This window comes from Acanthisitta chloris, unplaced genomic scaffold, assembly GCF_000695815.1.
Source record: "Acanthisitta chloris isolate BGI_N310 unplaced genomic scaffold, ASM69581v1 scaffold27694, whole genome shotgun sequence".
NCBI lineage: Eukaryota > Metazoa > Chordata > Aves > Passeriformes > Acanthisittidae > Acanthisitta > Acanthisitta chloris.
The window spans coordinates 36,835-48,357 of NW_008669186.1; the positions used below are offsets into that span (position 1 = coordinate 36,835).

General features: G+C 38.0%; 1 protein-coding gene across 1 annotated transcript in view; it reads left to right on the plus strand.

Moving 5' to 3' along the window:
* The window catches only part of RNF217 (ring finger protein 217), a 22,445-nt gene extending 11,795 nt beyond the window's left edge, over positions 1 to 10,650 (plus strand). Inside the window, exons 3-5 of the mRNA XM_009073228.1 lie at positions 2,448 to 2,649; positions 7,955 to 8,026; positions 10,092 to 10,650. Of these exons, the coding sequence (XP_009071476.1) occupies positions 2,448 to 2,649; positions 7,955 to 8,026; positions 10,092 to 10,165 (348 nt within the window). The 3' untranslated portion in view covers positions 10,166 to 10,650. The remainder of the gene's footprint in view (positions 1 to 2,447; positions 2,650 to 7,954; positions 8,027 to 10,091) is intronic.
* Positions 10,651 to 11,523: the final 873 nt, after the last annotated feature.

Genomic DNA, 11,523 nt, shown 5'->3' on the forward strand with positions numbered 1-11,523 from the left:
GTGGTATTGCCAACGAAGCAGGAACACTCATGCGATATTTGATCCATCTGTGATCACTTTCTCAACCTATAGATTTGTAATCCATCTCTGTCAGTGGATTATCTGGATGGGAGGGAGGCATGTCCATGTGAACCAGAGCTGAAGTTGATCTGGTAAGATGTCATGTCTTAGGCTTGAAAGCAGCCTGATCAAGTCATACAAAATCCATCTGGCATTGTCAGTCTGTGTGTGTGAGGGAGTCCAAGCCCTGCATCTAAGGTTCATAGTGGTTTTTAGTTCATTTTCTTAATCAAGTCTCTCCTCACTAAAAAAAAGGAAAGTTTTTGCAACAAAAAATGTAGGCAAGTACAGTCAGTTCTTCCACATTTAAACTTTTGAAGACAGTTATGTATATACTGATAAGTATTCACTGAAATTTTATGGTTTTGAAGAGGCAAACAAAGTACACATAATTACAGTATGTGTCTAGAAGAAAATGCTGTCTGAATTTCAATCCCCTGAAAAACTAATTGGAATTAAATTTTAAGGTTAATTTATTAAAATACATTAAGTCATTATTAATATTCCTTCATTTCAGTTCAAGTTAATATTAGGTTTTACGTTAAATAACTGATGAGCAGGGTCAACATTTTTTCAGATGTAACCTGAAAAGTAAAAACAAAAGTCAAACTGACAATGTAATGTCCCTTTTAAAAGAAAATAGTGTATAACTTCTTAAGTATGCTTAAGTTGGTGCAGTATTGGGTAGACTTGCTGTCAGTGCTTAAATGTGAAAATTTGAAGTCAAGTAGCTTATAAGGCTCATCAGCAACGGTGATTGTTCAGATGCTTCTGGAAAATAAGGCACTTGTGATACAATAGGCTTCCTTAGAGTAGAGGATGATAATTGCTTGGTCAGAAGGGAAGCTATTTGCATCCCTTCACTAGGATGAATATAAGTCCACCCGAATACTTTCCTACTTGAAAGTATTTTTTATAGTCCAGTTCTCACTTTTATCAATATCTTTCCCCTCCTGTGTTTCAAAGCAGCATTTTAAAGTCTAGAATTGCAAATTCTGAGGTCACTACTATTGGCACAGGGATGTTGGCAGGTGTGTCTAGAATGACTGTTTAACTACCTCTGCCCTGGAATCATTAACCATGAGTATTGCTGGTGGAAAACACTTGTGTTACATGTATGAAGTGCCAGTTTCAGTGGATGTTTGGGTGAGGGTGGTGAGAGCCCTGGTGACCCCTGATCAGCACCAGAGAACAAACACTTGACCTGCTCAAAAATGTCTGATACCCCAGGAGTCACAAACCTCTCTCAATGCTTTCAGCATCTCTGGTGCTTGCAGGGCCATCGAGTGGTGATGCCTTGTCTTTGCCCAGATCTCCCTACAAAACAAATACATGTAGGTATGCATAGGAATTCTAGGAGGCATTCATTTATCTATTGCAAGTTTCAACAGATAAAATTCCAGTTGAATGAAATGGAAAAAACTATTCCAAGGGAGGATGGTGAAGCATGGGACAGATTGCTCAAAGAAGCTGTGATGTACCCATACTTGCAAATTTTTAAAACCTAGTGGGATGAGACCTGGTGCAATCTGATCTGACTTTGCAGTTAGCCCAGCTTGGAGCTAGGGGTTAAAATAGATGACCTCTGAGAGTCACTTTCAGCCTCAATTATTAGGTAATTTTATCTGCCATTCCACTGTGGAACATGGTCTCAGGACACAGGACAGGAGTGGTGTGTGGGATGTGTTCAGCAATTTTGTGAGCTAGGAAGAGTGTGTGTTTACCTCCCCATCAGCTGTGTTTTTAGTTGACGAAGTTTAGAAGTAGCATGTAATCATACTTGATTTAGTGGAATACTTGGCACAAGGACTACCCTCTCTCCAAAAACTCTTCAATAAAAACTGAAGCCTTACCAGATCTGTGCAAAGTAGGTAAATGTACCAGTTTGCAGATTTCTGGTATTGGCTACAAAATGCCAGATCAATTTGTGATAGGAAAGGGAGTGGGACCACTGTTGGTGTAAGAGGAAAATCCGTCTGTGGAGGGGTCAAACAGAGTTCAGAACTATATTTACTGTGCTGCTTTTATTTTTAATAAAGTTTGATGCTAATATGTCTACTACAGTAATAAAAACAAATTTCATTAAGGGTAAGGATCACTCAGATTCTCATCTGATATGAAGAGTGTTTGAACAAAGAAGGAGGATTCTACAGAAAATGGAAATCTGGAAGCAGCTATAACTCATATTTAATGCTCTGAAATGTGCCTTAGAAAATCATTATTGTCTTAGGCCAGCTGCAGCATTAATTAATGCAAGTGCTGACTTAAGCAGGGGGTTGCTTCCAGTGTCTTTTCATCTGGCACATGGACTGCACAGGGTAGTGCCTGCTTTCCTGTGCTTAGGGAGGGGGGACAATAATCTGCGTTTTTTCCTTCCGCGCATACAGATCCACATCCAGAGAACTGAAGGGTGTGACCACATGACCTGTTCACAGTGCAACACTAATTTCTGTTACCGTTGTGGGGAGAGATACCGCCAGCTCCGCTTCTTTGGAGATCACACGTCAAACCTCAGTATCTTTGGATGCAAATATCGCTACCTCCCCGAGAGACCACATTTACGGAGATTAGTGCGAGGGTCTGTCTGTGGTGAGTGGCTAAATGTTCTTTGTGGAGAGCTGCACAATGAAGTGACTGGGGGGATGGGAAAATAATAAGCTAAATAAAAGCTAGTTGTTTAGAGTATTGGATGGGCAGCTTGGTTTTCAGTTCCAAAAAAAGTGGTTTATAAAATATATTTAGATATATAGCTTTCACACTCCTTTTTAGATGGACTGTGTATGTGTCAGTATTGTGTCCTCTTCTGATAGTTTCTGTTTCCCTAACCTTATTTAGTAATGCATAAGAAAACTGGCAAAATGTTGTCAATATACATGTGCTGGCTGTGTTTGGTATTCTAAAAGCATATAGGAGAAATGGATCAAAGCAGGAACCTTTGGTAAATGAATCTCTGTGTCAAAGCACTGTTTGGAAGTGAACCTGTTCGGGGTATGAACAACTCAGGCTTGCCCATTTAAATAGGAGGACACTTATTTGTAACTGTTAGTTTTAGTTCAGATAAAATCCAGCTTAAAACAAAATACAACTATATACATTATTTCTCTCCTAGAAGTATGATGCCAAAACTGTCTTATTAAACAAAAAGGCACTTGTAATTTGCCTTTGAACCAGATGTCTATCTGTCTGAGCCTAGAGAAGCACAAGAAAAATGAAAAACAAAGTAGACTATTACCTTATGTGGTGTCTTATGTATACATTAAGTTTAGTCATTGCAGTCAGTTTACAGCATGCAAAGCTATCTATTTTATAGGAAATGCTTGTATTAATTGTCAAAAACTGGGAACTTTTTAAGGAAAATAGAACTTTTTGTACTTTTAGTTAAGGCATAGAAATTGAAGATGGCTTGGAATTTACCTAGGATGAGGAAATGCTTTGAGCTTATCAGCAGACCTGAGGTAAAAATATTACCCTTGAGCCAAACATGTTCCAGTAAGAAAACTAGGTGATTTCCAGAATAACGCAGGAGTTGGCACACAAGCTCATAGGCCTGGTAATAAAAATGCCACTCCTGCTGCTCTGCGAAGTTGTAGGAGATTCACAAACCTGGAATGCTTGTTTAACAAGTGACAGTACGTCATCCAAGCCCATTAGTTTGACCTCAGGAACTTGCGAGGCTTTATAACAAACTTTGAGAAAGGTGATTTAAAGATACAGATTAATAAGAAAGTGGATGAAAAGTGAAAAAGGTTGGAGGTGTCTCCTCTGATGCATTTTGTAGAGATAAATTCCAATGCATGAGAAGATCTAGTCTTGATCAAAGGTAATACTGGCACTAGAGCACATGGATATAAACTGTTCATAAATAAATTTAGGCTTAAAAGCCAACTGTTTCAAAGCTCTCAGTAAGCTTTCAGAAGAGCTTTTAGTAATAGCCACCACGGTAAACAAAGTAAGTGTTTTTAAGTGGATCTTGGTACCTTTGTTATAACTGGTATCTGCTCTAGCAAAGGACTGTGCTCAGAGACATTACCAAGTCAGTGCTGCTCATGTGTGGAATCGTCGGTACCCTTGTTAGAATCGTAGAATAGTTTGGGTTGGGCCACATAAATGTAAATACATAAATATCAGGCAAGAGAGGACATCAGTGTCATCCGTAGGTGTTAGTGTGCAGGACTGGGTTTTGGTTCTGTTCTGAAAGTCAGCAGAAAAAAGAGGAGGTAGGCCATTAAAAGCATGGTGTCTAAATTTTAGTAGCATATAAAGGTTGGGTTTCCTGTACTAAAATGCCTCTGCTAAGTAGTGGAAATTAAGAGAACATTGTCTTGGCAGTCAGTGGGAAACTGGTGAGGTGTTGCTAGATATGTCGGCTTTTTCTGTGATTTCTTGCTTTCTTGCTATGGAGAAGAAATAGTAAAGAAGTAAATGTGATTTTGTAGCTGTGTACAGTGAAGGTTTTTTTGGCTTGCTTCTAAAACCCGAATGGGGTGGGGTGTGTAGAAAGGAAAGAACACCTCATGGCAGGCTGGCATGCTATCATGGTTTCTATTGAGAAGTGTTTGTGCATACAATCACAAACTGTTCTGCAATAAAAATAAGGGAAAAGCATTTATGACTGCATAAATTTAAACATAAATCCCAGGGAGAAGAAAACCTGAGAGCAGAAATGATCTCTGAATTTGATAACATTTCTTTCCCTCCTTTGGTCAGCATGTCTTTTAGAGAAACTTTGTCCTGTGATCAGTGCAGTAAGGCAAAATTGCTTTTATCCTTCAGTCCCAGAGGACTTAGAGATTTCATTCTCATAGTAATTATTTGGCTAAGTTGTTGTAGGCAGAATGTTTGGTTATAACTGGAGTCAGTGATGAATTGCACAGAAAGGAAAAACATGTTCAGCTGTCTCCAGTGTAGTTAAGATGCCACTCAAGTACCACCTGAATTCAGTTGGATGAATTATATTCAAAGCAATTGCTAGGTACTTCATGGATTTGTGACAAGACACAACATGTAATAAAGTTATGAAAGCAAAGGAATTTTTTTGCCTGGTAAACAGAATTTCAGACAGGATTCTGAAAGCAACATGTTTTTCAGATCTGACTGTCATACTCCTGTCCCAGGCAGAGTGCAAGGTTCACTTCATGCATGAATGGCTTTGAGCACCACAGAAGGAAGCTTGTGATTCAACCTTGACTAGCAACTTCATCATTTCAGTTGTTCTGATTTCATCTATATACTCTTGATAGGACTCTTTTAAAACAAATGCAAACTTTTATTAGAACTATATCTACATATATATGTCTGTTTTGATTTTTAAGTAGACACTTCTAGTGGCTCTATTGGTTAGACAATAATGATATTTAGACTTAAAACCAAAACTTTTTATTTCTCATATGCTAATGATTACATTTTTTTTCTAAAACTAGTTTATTAATTTTTTCAGATGACAGAATTATTTAAGTATTTATGGGGTTTTGTATGTATTACCCTAAGACTTCCAAGGAAACCCAAAGTTATGCAAGGGAAAAATATTCCCTCATGTTTCCTGAAATATTTGGTCACTTTGCAGAAAAACATGATCCTCTGTATCACAAGTAAGGCAATCCCTCTGACACCTGCAAATACAGTTACTACATTACCACAGATGTCTAAATCTTCATTCTGAGTGACCCAGTAGAGAAACTGTTTACCATTAATTTGAGTGCAGTTGTAAAAAAGGTTCCCTTTTGAGCCTTGTTCTGTTTACACCTGTTTCTTCTTATGCTATCCTTGAAAACTGGCTTTGAACAATACCAAATTGCCTATCATAACCTACTGTTGAGTTCACCACATGAACTAATGACCCAAGATTTTATTCAGCTCTGAGGCAGGTTTTACATTTGCTTTCTCTGATAGCAGTTCCAGATCTAACAGACAGGACAGTGGATCCTTGGGCAGTTCAGTGCCTGCAATAAACATACTTAGTCTCAGCTGCATTTCTTGGTGTGTCATGATCCCCTGCATGATTAAGAGCCTCATAATCTTTCACACTACCGGTGTGTCTCAAACTGGAATTGAATATAAAGTAATTTTCACTTCAGACGTGTAAAGTAGAACATTTTTTTATTTCTTTCATACTACAATGCTGATAAAAACGATTGAAGTAAAAGGTACATACCTGCTGCTTTGCAGAGCTGAAATAAAGCATGAGTAGTGAGTTTGTCAAATGTAAGTAAAACAGTTCTTGAACTGAATTAGCTTAGGAACTGTTCTTGGTGTCTTCAAAGAAAGTGCTCTAGTCAAAAGGCAACTTAGCCCTTTCTGTAGACTGTTTCTGCATACTCAGTCAGCAGTTCAGTGTTTTAAGTTTTTAATCTTGGTGCCAAACATCATAATTTTCTAACATTCTAATTACATGGCTATTAATAAAGGAAAGAGAGTTCATTCCTTAAACCAATCTTTTACAAGCTTTGCTTTGAAATTGTTAAAGGCTCTGGTAATGTTTTTAAATCTTTCTAATTGCTTGTTTTTGGAGCTTTCTTGAGGGTTTTCATCACTTTACATTCATTCTTCTGTCTGTAGTTGAATAATTTATTTGACAACCTCTATGTGTATAGAATGCAGTGGAGTTGTGGAGTCCCAAGAAGGTTACCATTAGGATGCCTAGCAACTGGAGTAATACAAATAATATTTGCCTGTTTTTTTCATCTAGGAATTTACATTTCCCACCCACAACACTCCTGTGAAATTTAAAAGCTATCAAAACAGAGCATGAAAAGGGCCAGTTCATTTAACTGCTCTAAATGTTTCCAAAACATCTTTTTTTTCCTTCAGACTGCTCAAATTAGTGTCTCAGGTTATGGGGAGGTTTACATCACTATTGAATGAAGTAATCCATTTACTGAAATCTGATACAGGTGACTTTAGAGAGGGAAGAGCAGGGAAGAGAGAGGTAACAAACTCACTTTTCCTCCCTTTCTAGAGGTGGTCTTTCAAATACATGCCTAACTTAGAGAATTGCAAAATTTCAAGTCCCTGATCAGACTGTTGATGTATCAGTAAAAATGCCTGCCCTGCTGTGATCTCAAACACCTGAGACAAGTGACTTGTTTGATCCAACCGCTCAGCCAACAGAGCCAGGGAGATTCTTCCACTGAAAGTGTGCAACACAAAAATGATAACTTGGGCTCAAAGTTGATTCAGTTTCACTGTTTCAGAAGCACATCTGCCCTTAGTCCATGAACTTCTACACATCATGAACTCATCAAAAGTAAAGGATATGAACACACTTGATTTTTTTCTTATTCTTCTGCTCTAGCCAGTACAACATTGCTGCCTTACTCATGTAAGAGCTGCAATGTATCCTTATAAATGTTGATCCAAAATAGACTTGACTGTGTTTTGATTTAGACCTAAATCACAGCTGTGCATGAGCACTTGACTATAGCCTTTTAAAGTGAGCAGAAGCATATTTAGAGGTGATGGTCTCATCACCTTGAGCTAACCTAAACTTTCCAAGATGCTGGTTTGCTTGGCATCTTTCCAGGGTGATTGCTGTGCAGTAGGATTCCAGAGAAGCCAAATGATAGTAGCTTTATAGCTATCACATTCCTGCCGATGCCTGAGGGATTTCGGAATGGAAACAGAAGTAAATGAGAGCTGTTAACATACAAAAAGAGTTGTGCTTAGAGTGGTGGTGGGTGGAGAGGGCAGAGAAATGTGTGCAGAGACCTGATTGAGTGGTGATTGGTCCTAGCTGGATTTGTAGGATGAAGTTGCAAATAGGAATCCTATTTGTAAAGGTAAAGTATTAAAAAAATGAACCACCTTTTGGGAGTCTGATATCAAAATATTTATGGATGGTTAGAAAGGGAAAAATAAAAAAGCCGCCTTTGAATTGTTTATGAATTTTGCATTTCAGCTGGAAAACTACTCATTACACCCCTAATACTGGTTCTGGGACTGGCACTGGGAGCTGTAGCTGTTGTAATAGGTAAGAATTACATGTGTTTATGCAGTGACTTTCTGTATGACATCTCAGTATTTTAATCTCGAAAAGATGGACACAAAGTACAAATTGCACAGATACTGTTTTAGTAGCGAGAATGTGACTCTCTTCAAAAAATTTTCACTTGAATCTCTATTTTCTTACTTGCATTTTTTGCTTATTAGCTTTATTTTTGTTCCCAATTATTTGCTTCTCTGAACCAAAATCTTTTAACTACTATGGTTAACTAGTAAAACATCCAGAGTAATTTAAACATAATCCTGGGGGCTGGGTGACTTGGACTCTCCCTTTAATCACACCATTGGATCACAATTTTATGGTCTTGACTATGTGCATGACAAGATATTTGGAGCATGAGGCATAGTCCCAAGAGCCCACCAGCTCAAAGGTGCAACAGCAATGAAGCAGCAAATTGGGATGAGTCAATCTCAAAATATGATTCATTGCATAGGCTGCCAAGCTGGATTCCATCACAAAAACTGGTACTCATTTAATACAGTATCAAAGGTCTGTTATTGTGGTTGTATTAATGTGGACATAGTTATTTTAGCAAATCTGCTCTTTGCCTGGCTTAGCTGAGTTCTCCCACAGAAAGGAAATTAGCCAGGACAACAAATGTATAATTTTGCTCATATAAGTGCATGTCCACTCTTTATGTTGGCAGTAGTGTGTCATTCAGGGATTGTGCTGCTTAACAGCTCTTCACCAAACTACTTACTCCATTGAAAATTTGCTGTGCTTGCCCAGCCCTGAGGCATGTTGGGATGTGGCACCTTTCTTTCAATATGATAAAGCCAAAAATACCAGGGTAGTTACATTCATATGATTGTAAATAACCAGTCATCTATAACCAAAATGCCATTATAACTTTCCAGGACTACATCTGGCCAAATAAGAAATATTGTATTAATTTCTGTATTTAGACTATCCTCACTGAAGAGAGAGAGATGCTGTCTATCTTAAATATTCTATTTATTAACATTTTGTGCCAAAAATATAGACAGTAAAGATTTATTAATCCCAGTAGAGCTTATTTTCCTCTGCAATCTGGTACAAACTATGGTGGGGGGAAAAAACCACTCTTTTGCTTATACTAAAAGTTAAGAGAGTTTTGCAGTAATAGAATAACAATAATTGGAATAATAATAAATATGCTATTGAAGTCTCATCATAGGTATGGGCAGTTGATTATTTACAGGTAGGTTTTGGCTTTGAGGTAATTACAGCAATATTTGCTGCTGACACATCTGTTAAAGTCATCTCAGTGTCATAGCTGAAAACCACTGAGCACTATTTACAAAGGTGTTGAGCAAAGCAAGGACTCTGGTGAGTGTAGTAGTCTTTTGTTCTGTGTCATTACTGTAGTGGTGTCTGAAAAGGAAATCTTTGACCATTTCAGCCAGCTGGTGGTAAGAGAAAGCAGGGAAGATGCTTCTCATTTAGATTTGAGAGAGTACCTCTTGTGACAAACTATTTTTCAGCCAAATAAATGTGACTTATTTGGCTGAAAAACTGATTTATTTTTCCCTTTCACAGCTTCCTTTCTCTCAAAAAAACTTTTAAGAGTAAATACTTCCCTGCCCAGGCAAGGACAAACATTTGATATTACTTCACAATCAATGAGGATGTCTGTAAAAATAAATTATACTTTTAAAAAAGTAAAGGTATAATGTCCTATTTCTATTGTACGTGAAGCTAGTTGAAAACTAGTCTAGTTACGTCAGCCTTGGATTTAGATCTAAGGATTTCCAGAGTGCTTTTAAAAGTTTTAAGTTTGTATTTTATACCAAGCAACTTGGTTCAGGAATTAATTTGTCAGAGATGGGCTAAAGGTTAGCTGGAATTTGTTGTAAAGGTAAAATAAGTGTAGCTTAACTCTTTACCAAAGAGATTGTTGCAGGCTGTATTTTTTCTGCTTGCCCAAATGCTTTGTCTAAATTCTCTTAGAGATATGGAAGGCTCCATCTGAATACATACATTGAAAGATCACAGCACACACAAAGGATTGCATTTAATTATGGTTTTCTTTATATTTCTTTTCTTTTGGCAGGTTTATTTGTGTTTCCTATCTATTGCCTTTGTAAAAAGCAGAGGAAAAGGTCACGGACAGGTATGCCCTGGTAAGGATGGACCTTACTCTCCTGAACTGAGCTGGTCCTGCAAGGGCTATATGCGCTTTGTGCAGCAGAGCAATACAGAGCTGGTCACAGCATCAAAGCCACCGCCCTGGAAGAAGAATGGGAAGTTCTCCTGTCGTCTTCCCTCCGCTGAAAACACTACTGCAGACCAGAAAGCCTCTTTGCTCTGGTGCACTCTGAACAAGATGAGCCCCCTGACTGCTACTTTTTAAATGCTTTGGGTTTTGTTTTTTCAGTTATTATTTTTGAGGGGTTTTTTTGAATCTAAGTTTCTGAACCAGACAATCAAAGTCTGTATCGTAGCCACAACTCTACTACCGATTTGGCCTGTGAAGAAAGCATTTAACTGCTAACATGTGCTCCGTTCAACTTCAGTGTCGGCCTTTCAGGGGGAAATGCTTAGAAGTGTTTGGACTCTTACTGTATACTGAGCATACTACTTTTGGTATTAAAAATGACTTCTGTAAATAACTTCCATCACACAGCATTCTGTTCAGCATACCCAAACCCCGGCACATGCCAGAGCACGACAGCTGGTTATCTTCTGAGTCCTCCTGCTAGTGGGCAAGAGTGTAGATTGCCACCGCCAAACTGCAGTGCCTCAGAGGGAAATATCCTTAGTATTGAAGCTCTGTGTTACTTAATATGATGATTGGTTTCACTTCAGTCATTAATTTATGACAGTCTATTAATATTAATGGGGGGATGTGACAAGTTTTGTTACAAGAGTATTAGATTTTTAAATTCGTAGAGTACAGAAAAGATTCAAAGAGTTTAGGTAATAAGTATGGGTGGTCTATTCTCTCCCAAGATATCCCTGAAGTGTGTTTGCGAGGAAGCTGGAAACCTGCTCTTCTGTTCTGACTTGGAATATAATACACATGCTACACACTAGTTGTGTGAAGGTTGACTTGATGAAATTCTGTTAGTTCGAGAGCACGTTTTGTTTGTTCATTTAAGTAGGCTACTATGTAAGTCTTAGAGTATCCACTGATGTCTCATGAGGAAAATCTGTGAATCCTGGGGTAAGGGGAGGGGTCCTGACTCCTTAGGAGACCATTGCATTCATACTCTGCTACCAGTGTTTCTCTTCCTGGCACATTACAGTTCTGAAGAGAATAACTGTTTTTGCTCTTTTTTCCTAACTTCAGTGTTCCACTGTTTGCTACCAGATGTCTTTCTCAGTGCGTCACCACAACAGCAATGTAATTCAGCATTAGGAATCAGCTACTGAGAATTTTTTCACTTTTAATTACAGTCCAAATTTATCATACAAATATAACTTTAAAAAAAATAAATTTTGTGTAGGCAGAACACTGAAACAATAAAGAAAGGAACTGAATA